The following is a 25,543-nucleotide window of genomic DNA, read 5'->3' on the forward strand; positions in this document are numbered from 1 at the left end:
AAAAGGACCCACAGCTGTCCTTTTGAGGGTCTACACTGTCCATTCCATGACAGCAAAACTTCTCCCTGACTGGGCTAAGTGAGCTGTAGTGCTGTGAACTGAACTCTTGGATCTTGCCCACAGCGGTCCTGCTTGTGTGTGCCCTGCAGGAGGCCATGGCCAAGCAGAGTGCTCTTGTCTTGTGTGTAAGCTTGGCACTCAGGCTGTCCTCCAGTTAGGCTGCAGGGTAAGCTGCACTTGGAGTGAATGAAAGTTATAATATGAAATACAAACTAAACTGGACTTTTTTTAAAAGCCAGGCTGGTCTCAAACTTATTATGTGGCTAATGATGAATTTCTGCTTCTCTTTCCTCCATCTCCTGAGTGTTGGGATTAAACATACTTGCCGCCATGCCTGGGCTTATGCAGTTCTGGAGGTTAAACCGAGGCATCATGCATGCTAGGCAAACACTCCATCCAGCATACCCACGATAGCCCGCCAAGAAGAACCCTTGATGATGGGCGATGTGTGCCCAGTTAGGGTAGAATGGGTGCAAGTAGGGGGTGATAGACTTGGTAACTCATTTCCATGAGCTGGGATAGTGCCCTATTGCTCGTGCTCCGGGTTCCAGTGGTAGTCAAACCGTTGCTCTCATGTGTGACTGGAGATGTGTGCACCCAGATGTGCAGCCAGTAGAGTAGGGCCTAAACCCGACATGTTAAACCCAACACACTGCGCTCCTGGCTTGATGTAGTCATTTCTGTGCATACAGCCCTAGGAAGCTCCGAACTTCTCTGGTCTATGAATGCCATGGGACTTAACCCAGGACCCTGTCTTGAATCTTGTAGCCGAAGCCACTCTCCATTCAGCTACAGGGTGTCCAAACAGAGGCGCTGGGCAGAGTGTAAGTAACAGGAAGCACTCACTGGGGCCACCCTTCAACCAGTCGGCAGTGGGACCCTGCGCGGGTCCCATACACCGTGAGGGAATCCGCATCCTGCGTCCTGCTCATCTCTTTGTGTAGGAGTGGGAAACCCGCTTGTGGGAGTCCTGTCTGTCAGTCTGAATCTGCTTCTCATCTGTGTCAGTCCCCAGAGGGGGAGGAGGAGGAATCTCTTCAGGCGGATGCTGAATGAGGAGCTGGGAAACATGGGGAATGCCTCTCTTCACGAAGCCCAGGCTTGCACAACAGGATAAAAATATCTCCTGCAGTCTGCGACACTAGAGTCTTTTGAAATCTTGAAGGAGCCGTTCAAAAACAAAACAAAAAAATTCCGCTCATATTGGATGTATACGAGCAGTTCCTCAGAATCTTTGAGGATGCTGGTGGCTCTTCGAAATATTAGTTATAATTCATATTCTTTCTTCGTTCAACGTACGTTTAAGTGTCAGGAAAGAGCCAGGCATGAATGTAGCAGTGACCGAGACACAGAATGCTTGGCCTCTTGGTTGTGAGATGGGAGTAGGGAGGTAGGGTACGGAACAAGACAGAATGGAGTCTTCGGGTGCTATGGAGAAGGAGAGGGAGAGGTGTGCTACAGGAGATGTAGGGGGGCGCTGTCCTATAGGACACAGGGCAGGTGCGGCTTCCCAGCCAGAGAGACCACTGATAGGTGAGTGTTCAGAGGAATGTCTCTTCAGGCAGAGGAGACAGCAGCTACGATGTGGCTCTGTCTAGAAAAAGCAAGGAGGCCTGAGAAGGTGGCCTAGAGCGGTTAAGAGAACTAGATGGGGGGAAGACGGAATGTAAATGTGGTGGGTGTGAATGCTGGAGATGTCAAAGCTGGTGGGATGTTTTGAAGGATGTGTTTTCTCACGATGCAGTCTATCTACAGTGATAGTTTTGTTCTTTGCCGTGGGCAGAGCCTGTCATATGGAAGGAGGAAAAAGCCTGGAGTCACACATATATATATTTGGGGGAGGTTGTTTTGTTTTTCGAGACAGGGTTTCTCTGTGTAGCTTTGGAGCCTATCCTGGCACTCGCTCTGTAGACAAGGCTGCTGGCCTTGAACTTGCAGAGGTCTGGCTGCCTCTGCCCTCCGAGGGCTGGGATTAAAGGCGTGCACCACCAAACCCCGGCAGGAGCCCTGATATTGTAATGCTCTAGATTTCACTTCACAGAGTGTGCTCCATAGACCAACAGCATTGGCACCCCCTGTCACTTGCTAGAGCTGCATGGTCTCTGCTCTGCCTGAGCCCTGCTGAAGTAGAACTTGCCTCCCCCAGGCCTGTGGATGATCCACAGGCTCACGACTGCCTGAGACATGCTGGTCTGGACTCACGTGGGGCTTTGCGCATGAAGAGCCTTAGGGGCTGCCCGAAGCTTGCACACTTATCATCTAGGTTGGCTTCAGTTCCCTTGTCATTTTCCCTGCGAGTAGGGTAGGATGATGCTCACAATCTCTGCTTAGTCCTGCCCTTCTGTTTTTCTATGGGAGTGACTTCCAACACCACCTTGCCTGACCATCCAAACAGACTGTCCGTGGGGTTGTGTAGACCGGGAAGGTGTAGCCAGAAGCGGATATTCTGGGCTCTGTGCAATCTCCAGGCTGTCTTTCTTCAGTGTGCTCGGAAACGATTCCCTTCCGTCTGTCAGAGTATTTCAGATACACCAAGTCTGACCCTCAAGGGTCCTGCCTGCTCTGTGCATACATCCCATAGTAGCCCATCCGCTACAGATGGGTAGATGCATTGAACTGCACACTTGGGCATCCACCTGAACAAGTGGATGTCTTTTTATGGACCCATAGTAGGAAGGCTGGTTGCCTCTGAGGATATGTGGAAATACTGGCTATCATAACAAACCCAGGTAGTCTGTGGGACTGGCTGGTCCATGCCAGGATTAGGCATCGTCTACTTACCTTACCTTCTCCGGATGAAATGCACAGCTTGATGACCTGGGTACAGGGCCTGGAGTCTAAGAGTTCTAATTCTGACTCGGCTGTTATTAACACCTGAGGGATTTGAGTCTACGGATCACTACGCTGCATACTGATAAAACGGGATTATAGTATGTTTCTTGTTTCACAGGTAGGTTGCTGCAGCTTCATTATCTAAATGCTTTCGGAAGCTATTCTTGAATGTGTGATTCCAGGCTCCCGTCACTATGTGCTAGTGTAGCTTTATGTGTGGGTGTGTGGATGTATGCACGTGAACATTCATGTGAGTGTGTGTGTGAGTGTGTGTGTGTGTGTGTGAACATGTGGGGGCAGAGGACAACCTTAGGTGTGACTTATACTACTCACCGATTATTGGGAGCAGAGGCACCAGTAAAGTATTGACCTTTGTTTGTAGTTTCTGAATTAGCCACAGACATCCCATTATTTGTGCATGTCAACAGCATGACCTAAATAAAGTTAAAGTTGATCTCTTTCAGAATGTGTTTAGTAAAGTTAAGACAAGGTGATGTGTGGTTTATAATCCAATATAGAAAGACCTTTTCAGCAAAGCGCTCACTCCACTCTTGAATGACTACTGAGCCTTGGTTTCTAGATGTGGTCAAATTCTCAGATTTCTCAAGTGTTTCCTGGCTTGCTAAGGACTGTCACAGAAGTTGGTCCTCATTTGTCACTGTGTTTTTTTCCACTGGTGGGGCAACTTGATAGTTCTTTCTCTTGCCCAGCGGCTTCTTACCTTACCACCCTGGAATTCCACAAGAGCTGGCTGTGGTCTAGTTTGCTTCAAATCCTTACCACTGTGCTTTGAGGGTGGCTTTCAGGGTTACCCCACTGGCTGCTGTATCAGCCACTGCCCAGGCCGCTTGAGGCAGATGTGTTCAGGGACAGTACTTGGTTAGGTGGCCTAGACCCCAGCAAACATACCACCACAGCAAGAATGGCCTTGGCCATGCTTTTTGTTGGGCTGGGGAGAAGAGGTCTGGCTATCACAACCCAGTGGGGCCAAAACTCCGTAGGGAGCTAATTCATGCATCACACATCGTCCCCACACCTTATGTTGTGTTTCACTGCCTGAGATCATTCCAGATCTCAGGGACAGCTACCCTGGTGAGGAAGTGCATGCTTTACCACGGGCTCATTTGTCTGCTTCAGGAGCTCTTGGAGAACTTAGGTGCTGGATCCACTAGAGGGACTCTGGGTCAGTAATTGAACTAACCAGGGGCAGAGAAGTCACATGGGCCTCTGGCTACAGATGCTTCTAGAAAGAGCATGCTTTGGTAGGAGTGGTAGGGTTCTCATGTGTCGTCTTAGGGAAATGTCACACCAAGAAGAAGGTCTCTGTGAAGCCACAGCTTCCAGACCTGAGGTTCTGGTTAGTTTCAGATGTGGGATGGGGTTGAGGGGAACATTGTAGTAACCCTGGTGGTAGACAGGACCAAAGGAGACATGCCAGCCTTCTCATATGGAGCCATGGTCCTGGAGTTGTTCTTTTTCGTACTTCAGGGATAAGCGCACGTTTCTATGGGCTGAGCTGATGGAGAAGTCTGTCCACTGAGAACCATGGCCAGATTCGACCCAAAACCAGTGCTATGTCACATTCTTCCTCCTCATCAATATGGTGGTCAGGTTGCTTGCCTCTGGTACAAGTCTACATCCATTTCCTTCCCCAAAGCATAGGAAGCAAAGTGTTTAGTGTTTGGACTAACTTTTAGGTGACATTGCAAGCCTGTACTTACATTGTTTTGGGGTCTCTGAAATGGGGCTTGGTGAGTGAGCCAGAGTAATACTATAGAGTTTGGTCTTATGTGAGTCAGTGTCCCCTACAAGCAAGTAAACAGATTAGTCATGCACATGACCACACTCTTTTTAAGAAAATATATTTATTTTATGTATTTGAGTGACCTGCCTTCATGCACACCGGAAAAGATCCCATTACAGATGGTTGTGAGCCACCATGTGATTGCTGGGAATTGAACTTGAGACCTCTGGAAGAAGAGCCAGTGCTCTTAACCACTGAGCCATTTCTCCAGCCCCAACCACACTCGGTTGTGTGTTCTCTGACAGAATGACCCAGTTAGAGGCCTGGCCCGGGAACAGAATGAGCAAGGCTGATGAGCTCTGTCAGGCAAACCTTCCTAGCTCTGTTACAGGGGTTCCTCCCATCCCTCTCAGGGTGCAAACCAGTGTCAGAGCCAGGGGGAAGAGTCCCTGCCGTGGGCTTGGCTCTGTTCATTTCCTTTGTGCTGTTCAGATAAACAGAATGCAAGCAAGCAGCGAACCAGATGGGCGTGATAGGAGAGATGCTTGATTTCGCAGTGTTGCTGGTCTTTCTGGAGGCAGCCGTTGTGAGTGGTCCTGCAGCTTTTCCTCTATGTTCACCAAACTTGAAGATTTTTTTTGGAAAAATATTGTGGCCATAGCCATTATGCCTCCCTCCTCTGTGATAAGGAGAACTGCCGAGTTACCTGTCCAGTGGCCTTGAACTAGCTGCACTTCGATGGGAGACCAGCCCCTGACTTCCTCCTGTAATTGTCTCACATGTGGGGGAAGCAGCTCAATCTATAAGACGTGTGGTTGCTATGAATGACCCCTGTTGATAAGGAGAACTAGAAGCCGTCGCTTTTCTAGATTACCTTGCAAATATTCAAATCCGTGCGCCAGCAGCATATGGCTGCAACTCCCCCCACCACACACACTACCACTCAGATGCCTTCCAGTGCACTTCAGCGAATTCCAAAACCACATCAGGTTTGCATTTTGAAAATGCCAACTGTATACTAACTGAATGTGAGAGATGAAGAAACGGTCATAAATAATTTTTTTAAAGAAATGGTGTTCTGTGTTCAGATAGAAACTGGCTGTATGGATTCCTTCCCTCCCTCCCTCCCTCCCTCCCTCCCTCCCTCCCTCCCTCCCTCCCTCCCTCCCTCCCTCCCTCCCTCCCTCCCTCCCTCCCTCCCTCCCTCCCTCCCTCCTGTTTTGTGGTTCATCAGCATTTTGATAATATTGAGGAGATAGTGTTACTAAGGGGTTCTTAGCTAATTTTCAATAAGGCAGAACTATAGTAGCATGTGCCAGCCATGAAAAGAAGAGGATGCTGGCTGTCTGGGTGGCCTTCCTCGATGGACAGGACCCTGGGTGAGGGAACAACCATGTGTTCTTAGAGGGAACATGCCACACCCTCTCAGCCTACTCAAATTTGGGTCTAGAAATACAACTTCTTCCCTTTTTGGCTTTCCGAGACAGGGTTTCTCTGTGTACTTCTGACTATCCTGGGACTCACTCTGTAGACCAGGCTGACCTTGAACTCAGAGATCCACTTGCCTCTGCCTCCCAAATGCTGGGATTAAAGCCTTGGGCCATCACCTCCATGCTGCAACTCCAAAGTAACTTTTCTTGTTACTGGAGGTTGATCTTAATTTGAGGGTGCAGTTTATGCTTTTATTTCCTGCTGGCTGTGTTAATTGCTCTTCTTTACCTTTGACAAAGTATCTCATGAAAGTAGCTTATGGAAAGACAGTTTTATTGTGGCTCATGGTTTGAGAGTACAGTTCATTATACTGGGGAAGGCATGATGGCTGGGACAGGTCTAACTGGCAGTAGAATTGCATCCGTAGTCAACACACAGAGATGAATGCTGGTGATCAGCTTTCTTTTTCTTTTTATTCAGTCTGAGACCTCAGTTTTAGTCAATCTGGGACCCCAGCCCATGGAGTGGTGCCACTCTTATTCAGAGTAGGCCATCCCTTTCTTGTTAAACCTTTCTGGAAATACCCTCAGAGCTATACGCCCAGATGTGTGTTTCCATGGTGATTCTAAATCCAGTCAAATTGACAATGAAGACCAACCATCATGCTGGGTAGATTTCTGAGCATTTTAGAGGGAATAAAAGGAGGCTTTCATTGGATGAGTTTTCCTAAGGTTCAGAGGACGTGAGCCTGAATGTGTCGATTTAGAATGACCTCAGCCAGAGGCACGGACACAGTAAAAGTAACCTTGACTGCAAGCTGGACCTGGTGAGGGTATCATCAGGTCACCGGCACCTCTGAGGGCCTCTTAGACCTTGCGATGCTCCCTCGTGGGGCACTGCTCTCCTCAGGCTCCCTCGCAGTAGTGTCATTACATACATTATTGATACACTGTCTTCAAATCTAAGTCATTGCCTGGTGTAACATGTAGCGGTCTTGTGTGCTGCTAAGGTATCAGAGGCACTCATTTTAGAGAGTTCTTAGCAGGATGTGTCTTTTCAATTGATGGAATACATTTTGACAATGCACTGAGTTGCAGGAGGGCAGTTGAGAGAATGCTAAGTTTTGCTGCCTTTTAAAATGTGGTCTTTCTAAGTCGGAAAAGGCAAAGCATCCTGTAATTGCTCTGCAATGTAGCCAGGCCCCAACATGTTGCTGTGCTCACCTCTAATATTTTGTAAGATTTATTTTTATTTTATGTGTATGAGTGTTGTACCTGCGTATATGTCTGTGGACCATGCACATGCCTAGTGCCCAAAAAGGCTAAAAGAGGGTATCAGATCTCTTAGAACTGGAGTTACAGAAAGTTATGAGCTGCCGCGTGGATGCAAGGAACCAAGCCCATTGGTCCTCTGCAAGAGCAGCGAGTGTGCTTAACCTTGGAGCCATCTTTCCAGCCTCTGTCTCAAATTTTGTTAAAAAATAAAACATGGGAAGGTATGATTAATAATCCTTGCAGTCTCCTGCCCCCATTCTCTTTGCTCCTTGTGCCCCAAGGGACCATACTCCTGAATTTGGTGCTTATTGTCTCTGTTTGTGAACTTTAACTTGTTTGTTTGTTTTGAGACAGAGTCTCATATAGACCAGGCTGGCCTTGAACTCACTGTGTGGTTGAAGATGAGCTTGAACTTCTGATCCTCCTTTCTCCACCTCTCCAGTGCTGGGATTATAGGTGTGCACCAACATCCATAGTTTATGCAAATCTGAGGATGGAGCCCAGGGCATTTTTTCATGCTGTGCAAGTATTCCACCCACTGAGCTCCAACCCCAGCCCTCATTTTATCTTTGAAATACATACTTAATTGCTAGTTGGTCACTGTGTGTGGCCCCTGCTTTTTCTTTTCATTAGCAGAACCCGTGAGCTTTAAGTGGCCAGCTACTGGTAATAGCAAAGTGATTTCACTTCCTGTCTGATGAATGGACATGGCAGGCATGAGTTCAGTCTTAAGGTAAAGGAGCAAGTTATTCATGTTCTTTTTCCATCTTCCTCTTGATGAGACCAAGGACACATTCGATGTGAGTCAAAACAGGAGGGAACTATGAGAACCAGGTTGTTCTGCGTAAGTTACCTATGACCATGCAGATGTGGGAGATGGGCAAGGGGTTAGTAGTGTAGCAAAGAAGAAACTCCTTGGTACCTTCATTGTGCTAATGTCCTACATCCCTGAGATTGCCCATCCTGTGGGGCTTGTGTGTCAGAAGTAAGCGTGCAAACATTTTGATTTAAGCTGGTACTATTTGGCGTCTATTAAAACATGCCCCAGGCACTTATGGGAGACATTTATTTAGCAAGGTGTTTGCTGCACACGCATGAAGACCTGAGTTAGGTCTCCAGCACCCATGTAAAAGGACAGATATGGTGGCATGCACTTAAGATTCCCACCAGTGGTCCTCTTTCGGGTCTTGGCTCCAAGATGACCAAAAAAAAAAGACGAAACAACGGGCGCGCCAAAAAGGGCCGCGGCCACGTGCAGCCCATTCGCTGCACGAACTGCGCCCGGTGCGTGCCCAAGGACAAGGCAATTAAGAAGTTCCTCATTCGGAACATAGTGGAGGCCGCTGCTGTCAGGGACATATCCGAAGCGAGCGTCTTCGACGCTTATGGGCTTCCCAAGCTCTATGTCAAGCTGCACTACAGTGTGAGCTGTGCCATTCACAGCAAAGTAGTCAGGAATCGATCTCGTGAAGCCCGGAAGGACCGAACACCCCCACCACGGTTTAGACCCGCTGGTGCTGCACCACGACCTCCACCAAAGCCCATGTAAAGAGATGGCTTCATGAAGACAAACACCTTGGAAAAATAAAACAGTGCTTTATGTAGCAAAAAAAAAAAAAAAAAAAAAAAAGATTCCCACCAGTGGGAAGAGGATACAGGAGGATCCCTAGAACCTGGCAGCCATCCAGGCTAACCAAATCAGTGAGCCCCAGATTCCAAGGAGAGGCCCTTTCTCAGAAAGTCAAGATGGACAGTGTCGCAGGGACACCCGGGGCTGATTTCTGTAGGAACACATACCCATGTGCTCGTGTATCTGCACACATATGCCTCTACATACACATGAGCACATGTGTCTGCACACACACAATCCCGTCCACAAAAGCGCCACAAACACAAACAAACAAACAGCTCCTCAAATAGTCTCACTAGTACAGTTGGTTTGTATCGTGAACCTGCTGGTGGCTCCTTTCCTGGCCCTCCCCATAAGTTGTCCTCATGGTGAAAAGACATGGCCAGAGGAAGCAAGGTGACCTCTCTAGTGGCAGCCAGAACTGCTGCTGTGACTTTCCTGTGCCACCACCAAACAGAGGGGAGAGGACAGACATAAGTGACACGAGACTCTGTGTATTCTAGTATGACTAAATTGTGCATTTTGTGACAGTTTTCACAATCCCAAAAATAAAAATTAGATGTAATATATCCCTCAAAAGCAGGTCTTATATGGATTTACCTATGAACCAATTTACTAGAAATCCACTGTCAATTTGAGTGGTTTTGCTTTCATTGTTGGCGTCTAAGGAAAAAAAATGGATTTAGCTAAAAAATTAAGCAAAAACTGAAATTTAAAAACAGCTTGGTGTGCCCACAAATAAATGCCAAAGAAATGAGAGGAGACAAAAAAGCCAAAGACATTGGCAGGTAGAGACCATCCAAAAGTCTTAAAAATGTAGCCCAATTTTGCCAGGTGGTGATGACACAAGCCTTTAATCCCAGCACTTGGGAGGCAGAGGCAGGCTAATCTCCAAGTATGAGGCCAGCTTGGTCTACAGAGTGAGTTCCAGGACAGCCAGGGCTACAGGAGAAACCCTGTCTCAAAAAAACAAAATTAAAAAAGTGTAGGCCAATTTCATATTAAGAGATTGGCTTTAGGCTAATGACCTAGAGTTCTTAGCAGCCAAAAGTCCCCCCCCCCCTTGTGTGCTCTGAGACACTTCTCAGGCCCAGCCAGATTCATCTGTTGTTTTCCAGACAAAATTATAATCAGCTCTTTTATTTGGTTTCTCAGCCTCTGGCATATTAGATGTGAATCTGAAGAGGAGGGAACTGTGGGAGCCAGGCCACTCTGCACAATGACGAGTGCAGCTGAGGTCCTGGCAGCCAGTGTGGAATGAGAGGGACCCTGGAAACAGGAGAGTGTAAAAATGAGGACTTAGGAGTCACCTTGAGGGGTCTCGTCCCTCAGGGACACATCCACACCCCTCGCTATTTTATAGATTCTGGGAACACATTTCTGTCTCTATCAGTGTGGAGAGGTTCATGGTGCAGCCAAGCCCTGAGACGTATTTGTAACAGTCTGACTCAAGAGCCTGACTCCTGATGGTTTTCAGCAGTCTATATTGTCTTGGAGGATTCAATGACTGAGCTAGATTGGGGTATCCTTGTGAGGACACCAGGTTTCCCCACCAGCATCTTGCATTTCTTCCTAGAATGTTGCCCATAACCATGGACTCTGCCGATTCATGTACTGGATGACCCTGGACCAACTTTGTGATCTCCTTGGAAGAACGCTTGCCATGCAAAGATGGCATGACCAAGCATGGTTGACAGTTGATGCCCAGGGCAATGAAGGAAGAGGAAGTAGACAACCCAAGTCATAAGCTTTTCATGATCTGGTGGCCATGGGTATAGAAAAGAAGCAACCAAGTTAGAAGTCACCCACAGGATGGTGGGTAACATACCTGTAGACTGTGAAGAGGGAAAAATACCCAGGATATAGACAGAGCTATCCAAAGTCAGCAACCACAACTAATTATCTGATTCAAAAATGGGACTAGTGGCAGGTGAGATCACTCAGTGGGGAGAGACCTCTGCCAGCAAGCCTGATGAACTAAGTTCAGTTCCCCAGATCCACATAGTTCTTTCCCCAAGACCCACAACTCCCACAAGTTGTCCTCTGACCTGCACATGTGAGTCATGGTTTGCACACGCACACAACATATAGATATAAAAATATGGACCTAGTGCATGAGTTGACATTTCTTCTGAGATATGCAAGTAACCAATAAACACATGAAAAGGCACAAATAGGGAAATTCAAATCAAAACTGTTAATGCTACCTCAACCCCATTAGGATGACTACTGTTTTGTTTTGTTTTGTTTTGTTTTTTTTGAGTTTCTCTGTGACTTTGGAGGCTGTCCTGGAACTAGCTCTTGTAGACCAGGCTGGTCTCAAACTCACAGAGATCTGCCTGCCTCTGCCTCAGAGTGCTGGGATTATAGGTGTGTGCCACCACCGCCCAGCTAGGATGGTTACTGTTAATGGAACACAATAAAGCAACTCCAGAGAACAGATAATATCAAATACTGGTGTTGGGACAGACAGATTAGAGCCCTTTATGCATTGTTGATGGGGATAGAAAATGGTACAGCTGCCATGGAAAATAAGACAGTGATTGTTCAAAAAATTAAAAATAGATTTACTGTATCAATTTTATTTCTGGTGTATATCCTAAAGAACTGAAAACAGGGTCTCAGTAAGATATTTACATACCCATAATCATAGCAGCATGGTTCATCCGAGTAAAAATGTGGGAGCAATGTTTACTGACAGATGACTTAGTAAGTAAAATTTGGTATGTCCATATGAGGAAATATTAGTCAATCTTTAAAAGGAGGCTTCTGACGTAGTCCACAACAGTGGTTCACAACCTGTGAGTCACAACACCTTGGGGGGAGGGGGTCCAAGGATGCTTTCACAGGGGTCACATACCAGATATTTATAACAGTAGCAAAATTACAGTTTTGAAGTAGCAACAAAAATAATTTTATGGTTGAGGGTCCCCACGACATAAGGAATCGTACTAAAGGGTTACATCATTAGAAAGGTTGAGAGCCACTGGTCTACAATAGAGCCTAGAATGACATCCCTTTGGGAGCTTGACTGACTCATTGCTGCTGCTTGCTGTCAAACTTCCCTTCAACTCCACAGTTCCAGGGGTCCCCGAGGCCCTCCCTGAGGATTGGTGTTAGTCCTGAGACTGGAACTCCTGGGAAAGAAGGGGATTGAGAGCAGACAGAAACTGAGTTGCTTGAGCGGGGGATGCTGAACTCAGCCGATGGCTGAGCCCTACTCCCCAACCCTTAGTGATGAGAATAGGTGAGTAAGGGTAAGAAACGTTGAACCAGCCCCAGGTGACCCCAAACCATTTAATCTGATGCTTGGTGTCTCTCCCCCTATAAATAGTGTTACTGTGGCCATTTTAAGGCTTTCACTACCAGCTGCCTGGTTGCTGCACTTGGGGCCTATGTGACCATGGAGAGAGCATTAGATTAGGTCAGAGAAGACCTAACTAGTTCATGGACCTCTGGTCACCGTCACATCCTGTATCCTAGGTGAAGATGCTTGATGAGGTTAGAGGAATGGGGACAGCAGCCCATGGAGGTCAGAGGACAATTCTCAGTCGTTGAGCCGTGGCGTCTGCCTCGATTTGAGGCAGGATTCCTCTTGTTTCTGCCATTTCACCATGCACTCCAGGCCAGCGGGGCTGTGAACTTCTGGGTGATTGCTCTGTGTCGGTCTCCCATCTCGCTGGAGGAGTGCTAGGCTTGCAGATGTGTGCTGGGTCTTTCTCTATGAGTTCTGGGGATCACACTCAGGTTTCCAGGCTTGTGTAGAAAGTGCTTTTACCACTGAGCCATCTCCCTTCCTCCCAAACATCATCTTAAGATTGCTTTTTAAAAGCGACATATTCCCTTAACTGGTAAGGTGTATGGATCTATTTTCCTGTTTTGCTTTTATCTTAGGGTTGAGTTGATCATTATTATCACAGCAAACAGCCAAGAATGATTCAATTTGGGAAAGTAATGGGAAAATTTGCTCATCTTTTATGGGACCATTTTACCATAATCCCTGCCGATAAAGTAGTGGTTTCTTTCAAATATGCCAGTTCAGGGTCAGGGAGCTGCGCTCTTAAAGCCTCCAATTGATTGTTTAGTGAGGGAATGGTATTCAAGTGAGGCACATCAGCATGCAAATCTAAAACGTGGCCATTTTCATCTAGATTGAATATTATTAACTAGCCCAAGGGATGGGATGTAATTAAGATTTTTCAACAGCTTATTTTTGTCTACTGTGATGAGAATAACCCCAATATTTAAAGCAACTGGCCCATTTGAATAATGGGAAGGCGGCTCAATGCCCATTCTGGCTTCTAGGTGTAATGAAAGTGTTTGACTTTTTCTGCACGGGTCTGAGCATTGACGAGGAACCTGAAGCAGGTGACAGAATGCTCAGATTGCAGGGCCATTCCAGCCTGTTGTTTTGGGTGCCAGGGTGCCAGCTCCTTGCTTGGCAGTCACTCAGGTACCTTCCTGCATGGATTTAGGAACAAAGACCCATGGGAACTAATGAAGTCACTGTTGAGAGTTCTGCTTTTGCCTAATTGGAACGATGGGACTTCAAGCCTGTTTGTACAAATTTATTCAAAAAGGAGTATAACTCTTAGTTTGGATCTTCTTCAGAAAGTTTGCAAGGTCTCCGGGCTGGGGATGTAGCTCAGGGGTCAGTTCCTGACGCCGGTGGGAAAAGATGGAAAGAAAGTTTCCAAGGTCGGCCCCTGCCTGATCAGACAGGCAAATCTGCTGATATCTTTATTCTAGCAATCCCTCGGTTACCACTTTTAGGTGAAACAAGAGGCTTGCTCCATGTCATTATAAAAGAAAGAGAAAGTTCTTTCATCCCAGGAGAAGTGAGTGAAAAGATCCACTGCGGAGCGGCCCCACCTTCAGCACTCACCCGGCAGGCTGGCGTGGTACCACGGCTCGGTTCAGCCATCCGCATTTCCAGGTGTGCCGTGTGTGTTTAGTACATCATTTGATAATACTAAAAAAATATATTAAAGCAGTGTGAGACGACAGGAGAAAGAAGATGAATGTTAGCATTCCCCTGGGGTTCATGGGTGAAGGAATTAACACAGCGTGGCACTCTACCCTAGCTGTGTTTGTTTCCATGGCAACAGCTACGTACATGTTTCAGACTATCTACAGTGACACAGTTGCAGAAATAGTAGCTTGCAGGTTTCTGATATCGCATCAGCGGACGGGCGGCACGCACTATATTAAGTAAGTGTAAAAGAATTTAAAATACAGGGGTGGATTGAGACATGGAGAGCTCAGCTGAGCAGTGTATCTGGGGTTTACGGCTTTTCCCTTTTGCGCGACGGCAAAGTTGAAAGTTGCAGGCTTCCAGTCAAACAATTGCCCTTGCTTGGATAAATGCCATCAAAGGGAACAAATATGAGTTACAAAGGTAAGAAAATGGCTTGGGTGGGTGACATAGAAGAACGCGGACAGTGAAGCTAATATTTTGGAGGGAGGATTAACGCTAGGCAAGAATGAAAGGCTTGTTTGAAAATAGCCGAGTGTTGAGGCACAGCCGATGTACAACAGAATTTTTAGCAGCTGCTGAGTTTCCAGCAACTGAGGTCTTTGAATGTCTGGTTGTGGAAATTGCTTTTATATACAAATGCTCAGGTGGAGAGCAGGAAGGCTAATTAGGGGTGCAGTTAAAGGAGGATTGGGGCTCCATTGTCTTTTCAGAGTGCTTATATAAAATAGCCCTGTTCCCTCCTGGGTGTTCCTGGTTTGTCTTTGATATGCCCTGTTACTTCTTAGTCCCTTTTGCTGGTCTCTGCCTTCACATTGTGTTTATATTATGCCGCCACATTGTAGCCTGAGATGACTTCAGTGTTGGCTAGAGAGCAGCAGCCAAGCACAGATGAGAGACTTTGTGAGCTTGCGACTTTGCGACCAAATTGTACAGTAATTTAGGAGGAGTGTTGGAATGGCCGTTTATTTACATCACCGGAAACCTACTTTTGAATAGCAACTCAGGTGTTAGGTTAATGGATTTCAATGTGCACGTTATGGTTACAGGAGCTTTCAAGTATGTTATGGCTAATTTATACTGAGTTTTTTTGATGTCAAAATATTTTCCTCTGTGCTTGTTATTCTGCTTAAACTTGCATTTACTTTATACTGTAGTTTTATTAATCTTGCATCAGCGGAGAGAAAGCAAAACAGGATAGTCATGTGAGATAATGTATTCACTTGGAGGTTAGTGTTCTGACCTGAGGTGAGCTTTTTAACAAAGTAATGTATTGATGCTTTGGGTCAGTATAAGTGTGTGTGTGTGTGTACATATATGTATATGTATATTATGTATTCAGGGGAAATGATCTACAGCTCCTACTGCCTATTATCCCTCGTAGTAATTATTTGAATAGATGCTAAGAGACCACCTCTGGGAGGCTCTGAGCTTCTGAACACCTGGCTTGTGGAGAGCTGGGACAGATTTTGAATTACAAACTAGGGATTTGAAGCCTGGAATACGAGGCATCCCACCAGACAGACAGGACTCATCTTCTTAGACTCCTGAATGGAAGGAGTACCACAGCTATGTGCGCCTGAGCACAGGTTCAGCAACCCGGAGTGGGCAGGGAAGTTTGTGTCTTTCATGGGGAAACTTTCCCATGGTGGCTCATGCCACAGGCAGCAGGTTGGTTCTTGTAGGAGCCTTCTGCCCACTCCCGCTCTCACCAGGGTGGGGGCTTTCCATGCCAGCCTGGCTTTGGAGCTGATGCGAGACTGATTCCAGGGCATGGGTCCTGGACCATCTCCTCCTGATAGGTGCAACACACCACTGGCCAGAGGCACTGAATTCCATTGGTCTGATAGTTCATGTGAGATGCTGCCGTTGGGCATGAGGGCGTCCTAGAAACCTGGGCTTCATTCTCTGGGACTCAGAGGTTGCAAATGAACAGAACAACTTGGGATGACCTGCTCAACTTTTGTTTGGAAAGGACAGAGCAGACCCATCTGCAGGATGCTTACTTTTATTTTTTTAATCACCTGGAAATATTTTGTGGTATTGAAATTTTTAAAAAGTCCTTGTCACTTTGTTCTCTTTCATAAGAATAAGGAGACACAAACCAGACATAGTGATATATGCCTGCAATCAGGAGGCAGGAGTATCAGAAGTTCAAGGTCATCCTGAGATACATAGAATGCTTTTTGAATGCATTGCTTTTCTCTTCCTGGGTACCAGGCACCCAGCAAGAAGGAACTTAAGGGAAAAGAGATTTATTTTGGTTCATTGTCTGAGCAGGTATACAGTCCATTGTTGCGGGGAAGACATGAAGGCAGGTGGTTCCATGGTAGTGGAAATCCGCAGCTTGGATCCCTCATCTGCTCACATCTTCCTGGATAAGGAAGCAGAAAACAGGCTAGAAGCAAGCAAGAATGGGCTACTGACCTCAAGCCTCCCCTTCACTTCCCAGTGAGCCACTTCCTCCAGCTAGCCCCCACCTCCTCCGGCTAGGCCCCGCCTCCTCCAGCTAGGCCCCACCTCCTCCAGCTAGGCCCCACCTCTTAAAGGTACCATAATCTTTCAGAAGAGCACCACCAGCTGGGGACCAAATGTTCAAGCGCATGCACCTGTGAGGGACACTGTACTTTCAACCCCAACAGCATTATGCCTGTTAAAGGCCCCCGCCTTAACTTACTTTGCAGATTTTACAGGGGCTAGGTCAGTATTTCAAACTTTTGTATCTAACCGAGTTCTTAAAACTTAAAGCCATACTTCATGAGACCACTCCAAATGCTTGTATTCTTCGATCAAAGAGAACGTACTAAAAACACCGAGGCCCCTGTCAGTCACAGCACCAAGCATCTGGACCTATTTGTTCAAGTTCAGATAATTACAAATTCCCTACTGCTTGGCACCAGCTAAACATAGTAACAAGTGACTGATTGTTTTTCTTCTTTTCATAAAGTCCTAAGACTATATAGATAAAAGGCTTCCATAGGGCAAAATTCCTCATATGAGAGCAGAGAACATTTTTTCTTTTGTTTCAATTTTTCTTTCTTTTTCTTTCTTTTTTTTTTTTTTTTTTTTTTTTTGGTTGGGGTAGTGACTCACTATGTTGCCTGGGTTGTCCTTGAACTCACCATCTTCCTGCCTCTAAGTGCTGGGGTTATAGGTAGGTGTCACCATGCCAGAATCAGTGGGAAGAATATTTAGCCAAGGTGTTAAGGGACTTTCCCCCAGGGGCAGGGTCCTGTCTGTAGAGCCTTTGAAGACGTGGTCTTGGGTTCCATCATGCACTGCCAGTGATTCTTACATCTGGACTGGCTCCCTCTGCAAACACTCATCCAACAATACCATTAGTCAACTCTTTGTTGAAGGCTGGTATCACTGGATTAAAATTAAAAACAAAAGTCAGCTGAGGGGGACAGTTTACAGCTCTTAGCTGTCCCCTCCAGTAGGACACAGCAGCTGCAGAGTTTAGTCAAGTTCAGACCCTTAAAAAGAGTGGGAAAAAGAAAGCTCACACTTCCCAGGGCCTGGACACTGCTGTGCCAGCCAGCTGGTCACAGTGCTGTGACAAAAAGAGGTCTTCAGTCTCTGAAATCCGAGACTCCGACCTTGCAAACAGGGAGGGACACGAGGCTGATACTGGGGCTGTTTGTGGCATTTGGTTTGTTTCTGGGCTCATGTCTGCCCATAGTTACATCAGACGTTGCTGCCCATAAGACTCAGAGTCAGGCCTGTCTTAGGAAGTGAGTGTGTGTGTGTGTGTGTGTGTGTGTGTGTGTGTGTGTGAGCATGTGTCAGCAGCTTCCAAGGAAAGCTTGCAGTGTAAACGTGGGCTTCCTCTTGTCCAGAGTTAGCCTGTTTGGGGAGTAGAGCACAATTCAGGTTTCTGAGTTGGAAGCCTGATTAATCTCTCTGTCAGTTACATATGGAAATAAATTAGTAAATGGTCCATCTGGGACTAAACTACTGCAGAGGCGATAAATTATCACCATCGTATATGTCGGTGTTGCTGAAGGCTGAGCTGTGCCCTCAGAAGCTGCGGAAAGATAACTGGATACCTGGCTGTGGTCAGAGGGATAACATTTGTTGAAAAAAAATTATCTTAGGGAAGAATTTACCTTGAACTGTTTCTAGGGAGAACGGCTTGGCTGATGCCAAGTCTGTTCTTTAGAACTGCTCTATCTGCAAACATTTAAGGAGTCTTGAGGGCATATGGAAGATTTGAGTTTTGTATTTTCAAAGGCTAGTGTAATACCGTGTCGTTAATTAATACCCAAGGTCTCATATAAAGAGTAGAGTTCCACGTGCCTGTGTGAGATTGTGTGCTATGCACCAACAGCAGCTTCATCTCAGTTTTCTTATCCCAACTTGAACAAAGGCAGGGTAGGTCAAGTCTCTCTCTTATTCTTTTTAAAAAGGATTTGTTTGTTGGACATATATGTCACGGGGCATGTCTAGAGGTCACAGGACCACTTCCTGGGAGCCAGTTCTCTCCTGCCATCTTGTGTAGAGGGAGGATCTCTTGTCTCTGCAGCTGGCTGCTGACTGCAGATTCTTAGCTTCCCATCTCCCTGCAGGAGTGCTGGGATTGTAGATGTATGCCACCACAGCTGACTTCTTTATGTGGCTTCTCAAGACTGAACTTGTCAGGCTTGGGTGACAAGTGATTTATCTGCTAATCCTTCTGCCTCAGTCTCACAGAATTATAAGAGTAAGCCACCACATCCTTCCTAATGTTCTTTTATATAAAAAATATAAAGTGAGACTTAGGGGATCCGACCTTGTTCATACAGTTTGCCTGGCTAGAAGGAAGAGTTGTAATGGGCAAGAAAATATTGCTAATTCTGATTTTTAAATTTCAACTGAAGCCTTGGTGTGGCATCCAGATCCCACCGTCAAATACCAACATCAAGAAATGGAGACATGACACATTTCTACTTATGTCTGTGTTCTAGAAGCTAGAACAGTCATTGAGCATGAAGTCCCACTCCTCCAACTGGGGAGGTCAGTTATAAGTTCCGCTTTGGGGAGGACGTGTGTACACCACAGTCATAATGTTAAAACCAAGAAAGTAGCAGGTCTTTGAGGTGTGATAATATATGTTGCCCCTTTGCAAAAACACCCAGAACTGCAGTGGCATTTGTGTGTGTGTGTGTGTGTGTGTGTGTGTGTGTGTGTGTGTGTGTGTGTGTGCTCTATCTCCTGGGCAGACGGTAAGTTTCGAGTCCTTGAAGCAACTGAGAGACTCCCTTGTGGAAAATGCAGAACAGCAAATCTAGAAAGTAAAACCTGAAAAGTAAGCTGGGTATAGAAATCTTCAAGTGTCATTTCACAGGACATGGATTTCTAAGCCCAGGGTATAGTCTGAGTAGTCTTTCCTTGTGAATTAGAAGCCATGGACCCCTTGATATCACCTCTCAGTATTTGGAATTGACCTTGATCCACTCAGACCATGAAGTTTTTCGTTTATCAGCCAAACCTGGTTCCTCTGTATCAGAGCATGGCCTGTTTTTGCCTGACCCAACCTAGTTGTTGTTTTTTAAAATTTAATTTATTTCTTGGAGACAAGGTCTCATGTGTTTCAGGATAGCCTACAACTTGATTTGTAGCCAAGAATGGCCTTAAAATTCTGTTCTTATGTCGATTCCCTGAGTGATAGGACTGCAGGCATGTGCCACCACGTCTGGTTTTACACAGTGCAGGGGATCACACCAGAGCTCCATGGGTACTGGGCAAGCATTCTGTCAACTGCACTAACAGCCCAGCACCCTGACTCTGATATTTCAAAAAGTATTTATTTGATGTGTGTGTGTGTGTGTGTGTGTGTGTGTGTGTGTGTGTGTGTGTATGTACATGTGCATGGGTGTATTGGAAGTCAAAGAACATCTTTCTGGAGTTGGTTCTTGCCCCTTTCACCTCTATGTATTTGTTTGTTTTGAGTCAGGGTTTCACTATGTAGCCCTGTCCTGGAACGAGAGCTGCAGACCAGACTGGCCTTGAACTCACAGAGATGTGTAGGGTCCTCCCTGCAGGTAGAGCGGGGGAAGGGCCGGTCCAGCCGGCCTCTTCCCGGGGGGCTGAGCGGGATGGTGAGTGTCGACGACTCAGACCCTCCCCTCATCAGTTACTGGGGAAAACACACACACTTAGTCGGGAGTCTGTCGAAGCAGGATCTCGATTTATTCCAACACACAGGAACTTACATAGGACTGAGGTAGGGGATGGGAATCTTGGGATAGGGTAAGGTGATGTGAGGAGTTAAGGGCCAATAGTATTCCACCAAGCAGGCAGATAGCTAGGCAGGGGGCAATCTTGCATCAGATCTGGCTGTGTCACCCCCATGTGGAGGTTACAGGTTAGAGACAGGTCGCTAAACTCTAGCCAGGCTCAGGAGGTTACACTGGGCCTCACATCCGAGCCCAAAACTCAAGTCAGGCTCAGGAGCTTACACTGGGCCTCGCATCCAAGCCTTTCTTAGGCCCAACAGAGATGCTCCTGCCTCCGCCTCCCAGGTGCTGGGATTCAAGGCGTGCGCCACCATTGCCTGGCTACCTTAAGGCAGCCTTTGTCTTGTTTCTATTGCTGTGTAGCACACTCCAGGCTCACCAGCCTAAGAGCTGCTAGGCAGGTCTGCTGTCTGCCTACTCTCTCAGTAGGAGTGCTGGGTGCACAGATGCCCAGCACTGCTTCCATTTTTTTTACATAGATCACAGCTCTTTACATAGGGTTGAACCCAGGGCCCCAGACATTAGCCCACTGAACCATCTCCCTGCCACATACCCCCATTCTAATCATTGTCTTAATGATCAACCTCTAACTTGATCCTAATCCCAACTAGACAACCAATGTCTTCCCCAGAGCCCTCTAACCAACACAATGACACTCCGGGCATATCATGCTTGTGTCTTCCCGAGTGGGTAGTACATTTCAGAGAATCTCTTCCCCTTTCTTCTTCCTCCCTCTCCAATCCATTCTCAGTGTCTGTCTTTAATTATGTTTTAAGCATGAAGTAGAGTAAGGTAAAGCTTTATCTTATGGTTGGACCAATGCCTTTGTGTTAGTGGATGAACGATGATTTAAGGTTTCAGGCATTTGAGGGCTCATGGAAGTGGAAGTGCTGTTCCGTGTCCCTCTCCTCCCAGTATTCTGTCTGTAGAACCTGGATCAGAGCTAAGACTTCTGTCTTTGTAGCAAAGACCAGAGAGAGAGAGGCTGCTGTTCCAAGGACCTGTTTGACAGCCACTGTTGTAATGATCATTTTCTAACATGCTCACACCAACCCTCTCAGGACAATATCATTCTTTTCTTAGAGAACCTATTGATTCGTCATTCTTCAAGGCCTTCGATGCCAAAAATTGTCTTCCAGTGAAAATCATTATGCAGTCTATCTCATGTACCAACTTTTTTATTGCCCAGTGTTATTAACCGTGACCCACTAACTTGTGGGTTGAGTGAGGTAGTTCTTAGCACTAGAAATAGAGGAACTACATTTTACCATGAAGGAGTCATTGACTTTGCAGACTTGCAGTGGATCAAGGCTGGTCTTAAACACTCGGTAGCCTCTGACAGTTAGACAGACTCGTGTTTTCAGAGGAAAGAAAAATGATCTCAAGAATGTCTGGGTGGTTTTGTAATGAATCGAATAACCTCACAATGTCTATTGCATCTATTTTCAAATTTCTGGGCACTCTTGTCCCCTAGAAGCAGTTTCAAAATCACTCCATCCTGAAGGCCTGACTCCTTCACTATCCAAGACCTGAGAGGCACTGTGACAACTGGCTTTTCACTGAAGTGTGTCAATTTCCAGGGTCAGGCCAGAGAGGACGTGCACGGTGGCTGAGAGGACTTGTTACTTCTGTACGCTAACCCTGTCTCCCTTCTGCTCCACTCCAACAGCCTCTAAAAGTGTCGTCTAGTGATTATGAAGGCACCTCTGTCCTTTCTGGAGCGATGCTGACCTCCGTTTCCTGGACCCACTCAGACTCAGGTAAATCACACTCTGGTGGCCCTTCCCTAGCCACCAAGCCTTAATAGATTGCATGGAATCAATGAAATACCGAAGCTATATTTAAGTGCAAATACCAAGTTGGTTGGTTCTCCTTCTGTTGTTACCCTTCACCCAATCTTCTTAATGACCAGTTTGCACAGCTGACCAGACTGACAATGTGGTCAGTCCAAGTTAGGCATTAAGGTGATAAAAAAGTCTTGATTCACACCTTCATTTAAAATTCTGCTGTGCATCTTAGACCCCCAATACCACCTGGACATTGCTTGGAATTTCCATATGGAGACACACGAGTGCCTAACTAGTGCCTCTAAATTACCTTCTTTCCCAGAATGCATAATTGTCGTCATCCTTCTGATGTTGAGCAAGTTGGTTGTGTCCAGAGGAGACTATTATTTGTTTTGTGCACCTGAGATGGATGGGGATGAAGAACATGAAACGGTTTTCTATCCCCAGAGATCTTTCAGGATTGCCAGGGTCACAACTCTGGTCATGAGAGAATGGCAGGGGGTAGGGCTCAGTTTGGGGTGGGGGCTGGGCACTAAGTATAGGCCCCTGCTTTGAGGAAGCCACAGACTTCCAGATTTGAGGCTGAAATAGTTATTAGGGTGGGGGCTGGGCACTAAGTATAGGGCTCTGCTTTGAGGAACCCACAAACTTCCAAATTTGAGGTTGAAATAGTTATTAAGGAACTTGTGAACCTAAAGGGGCCTCAGGTGGCTTCATCTCTAAGGCTCTCTTGGCTAACACTTCAGCAGGAAGACAGGACTGAGCCCTCAGTGAGCCCAGCTGATGCAGGGCTGGCTGTTTCATCCCTGATCCTCTGTCCCAACCAAAGTGGACTTCTCAATGCCTGGGCTGCTTGAGATTCTAGAGTAAGCCACCTGGGGAACCCCTGTCCTGTGACAGAGGGGGGGCTTGCCTGGTATCATCTCTCCCAGGACTGTGACCACTGATGTACAGTGTTAGCATGGTGGTCTTTCTGCTTCTGTGCCTGTATGCATTATTATTTACTCTTCTCTTGCAAACCCACCCCTCCATCCTCCAAGTGCTTGGGATACCCACAGCTTAATGAGGCCCTAGATGGAACAGATGCTGTGCGAGGCCAGCGCCTGACCTTCAAAGGTGACAGTTGGAGCTAAGAAATGAGATCTAAGGGTTAGGAAATACAAGTGAAGAACATGAATTTATAAGTCCATGTGGGGATTGTCTGTAGATGCTTCCAAAAACCTGACTTCAGCGACAATCTCAAGGTCAAAATGGGAGCCGCAGCTAAGAATGGGGAGCCAGACACCCCGAGTAATCTGTAGGTTGAATAGTGTGTATGGCCCACATTCAATTCTTTGGCAATGCTGCTTATTTGTAAGATTTAGCTGTGATGTGTTCACCACCCTGATAAATTCTAAAAGGTGCCACTGAGAGCTACCAACCAAGGTGCCTAGTCTTCTACAGAAATGCCTTGACCAACCCCGACCTGCTGAGGTGCACAAGTACCCAGGCCCATGGTGATGGAGGAGCTGCAGCCTCCTGGACCAATAGAAGTAACTCTCCTCCCTCCTCTTCCAATATGAAAATGATACACAGCTATGAACCAAAGAAAGCTCACCATTGGCGTAGATGAGACAAGCTAAGAGAGGTTTTTACATTTTTTTCAAGACTCAGTCGAAGATAACAACTGACTACACTTTGTGTCTTATAAGAATGTTGTGGAGGACTGGGCATGTGGCTCCGTTAACAGTGTACTGCCTAGCATGCACTAAGCCCTGAGCTCCATCCCCAACACTACACAAAGTCAAGTGTGGTGACCCATGCCGGTAATCCCAGGACCTGGATGTGGAGGCTGGAGGCCATAGCTAGTTGGAGGCCAGCTGGGGTTGCAGGGTATCCTGAATGGAATTGACATGTTAGTATCTCTAAGTAGGGTTTGGTTGGTGGGGGGGGGCATAGCCAAGTTCATTCATCTCTGCATGGCCAAGGCAGTTTTTGTACTACAGTGAAAAAAATAGGACAGGCAGAGCAGACACCATAAAATATTTACCGTTTGACCTTTTGCAGAAGTGTGCCGTCTCCTGGCCTAAACAATGGGGTGACATGTGCATTTGCAAAATTTGAGACATGGACTCCATTAGAGTAGACCTAGTAGGAAAAGGAGGGTGAGAGGAACTTTCTAGATAGAGACACTGAGTCACACTGTAGTTGGATTTTTCCAAGTGTCTCTGTAACTGTCAGTTAAACCTAAACACATCACTGAAGCCATTTTACTTCTGAACCTACATGCTCTATTAGTCTGCTTTTCAAATAAGGCACCAGGCTTCCTGGATTAACCTAAATGTTGGACTAGATGGGCACCAGATTAAAGCCAACCTTAAGTTTTAGAACTTCCTTCCTTCCTTCCTTTTTTTCTTTCCTTTTTTTTTTTTTTTTTTTTTTTTTTGGTACTAGATGTTAGCTATTTTATCTTAAAGCAAATAAATATTTGGCTTTAAATCAAGTGAATGTTTCAAGCTTACCATGAATAAGCTAGTTCATCTTGCCAATGTTTTTTTTTCCCCCCAAGCTGGTAGGATTGCATGATACTGAAGTAAAAACTATGGTTAAAGTTGGAGATGTGAGCTCCTATCTTACTGACTGGCTGAGCCAGGGAAAGCTGTAGCTTAGTAAGATTTAAGAGTGCATCCTGTGGGGCTGGTGAATAAAGGTACTTGCTGTTAAATGATGTAAGCCCCATGACCCAAATTCAACCCTAAGAACCCAAGGAAAGTTGGAAGGGATTAACTGACTCTGCAAAGTTGTTCTGTGACCATCACATGCATGATGCATTCATGCTATGCACGTGCGCATGCACATACACACACACACAGAGAGACAGAGACAGAGACAGAGAGACAGAGAGAGAGAAATAATACTTAACTATGTTGGTGCTGGAGAAGAGCCCTTATTGCATCCTGGTGGTAGTGGCACATGCCTTTAAACCTAGTACTTGGGAGGCAGAGGCAGGAGGATCTCTGTGAGTTAGAGGCCAGCCTGGTCTACAGAACAAGTTCCAGGACATCCAGAGCTATCACACAGAGAAACCGTATCTCAGGGGAAAAAAGAAAAAGAAAGAAAGAAACAACAAAAACAAGCAAACAAAAAAGAGCACTACTGCTCTGTAAGATGACCTGGATTCAGTTCCCAGCTCCCACATGGAGGCACATAACTGCCTATAACTCCAGTTCTGTTGTCCCAACATCCTATTCCGACTTCCTTGCTTCTGCACACATATGCACAGACACTCATACATGTTCACAAACTAAAAAAAATGTAAACAAAATATACAATGGAAAAATATGTCAGGGGCTGGAGGTACACCTTGGTTGGTAGAACGCCCACCTGATGTATAAAGTCTTAGGTTCAATCCAAAGTATACATAAACTGGGACCTCTCCTCGGCTACATGGCAAATTCAAAACCAGCTTGGGCTATGTCTGTCTGGAAAAAAATGTCCTAACCACAGTCAACACAGTCCAAATAACCTATAGAATGCTGTCGAACAAAGTGCTATTTACTTGGAGGACTGTGTGGTCATTTCCCTTGGTCCTCCCTAGTCCTTGTTCAGAACC

General features: G+C 46.3%; 2 protein-coding genes across 6 annotated transcripts in view; both read left to right on the forward strand.

Annotated features, from left to right (window-relative positions):
- Positions 1-25,543, forward strand: part of Foxn3 (forkhead box N3) — a 369,915-nt gene that overhangs the window by 87,257 nt on the left and 257,115 nt on the right. For 4 of the 5 annotated variants that reach the window (XM_040742642.1, XM_013112178.3, XM_021226213.2 and 1 more), the window contains exon 2: positions 21,834-21,924. The gene's annotated coding sequence lies outside the window, so the exon portion shown is untranslated. Of the gene's footprint in view, positions 1-14,090; positions 14,183-21,833; positions 21,925-25,543 lie in introns of those variants that run through there. The other variant, XM_040742641.1, reaches the window with a different exon arrangement.
- LOC121139275 (40S ribosomal protein S26-like) lies at positions 8,175-8,946 on the forward strand. Its single transcript, XM_040742643.1, has one exon. The coding sequence runs from the start codon at positions 8,540-8,542 to the stop codon at positions 8,888-8,890; it is 351 nt and encodes a 116-aa protein (XP_040598577.1). The 5' UTR covers positions 8,175-8,539; the 3' UTR covers positions 8,891-8,946.

This window comes from Mesocricetus auratus, unplaced genomic scaffold (assembly GCF_017639785.1).
Source record: "Mesocricetus auratus isolate SY011 unplaced genomic scaffold, BCM_Maur_2.0 Super-Scaffold_15014, whole genome shotgun sequence".
Lineage (NCBI taxonomy): Eukaryota > Metazoa > Chordata > Mammalia > Rodentia > Cricetidae > Mesocricetus > Mesocricetus auratus.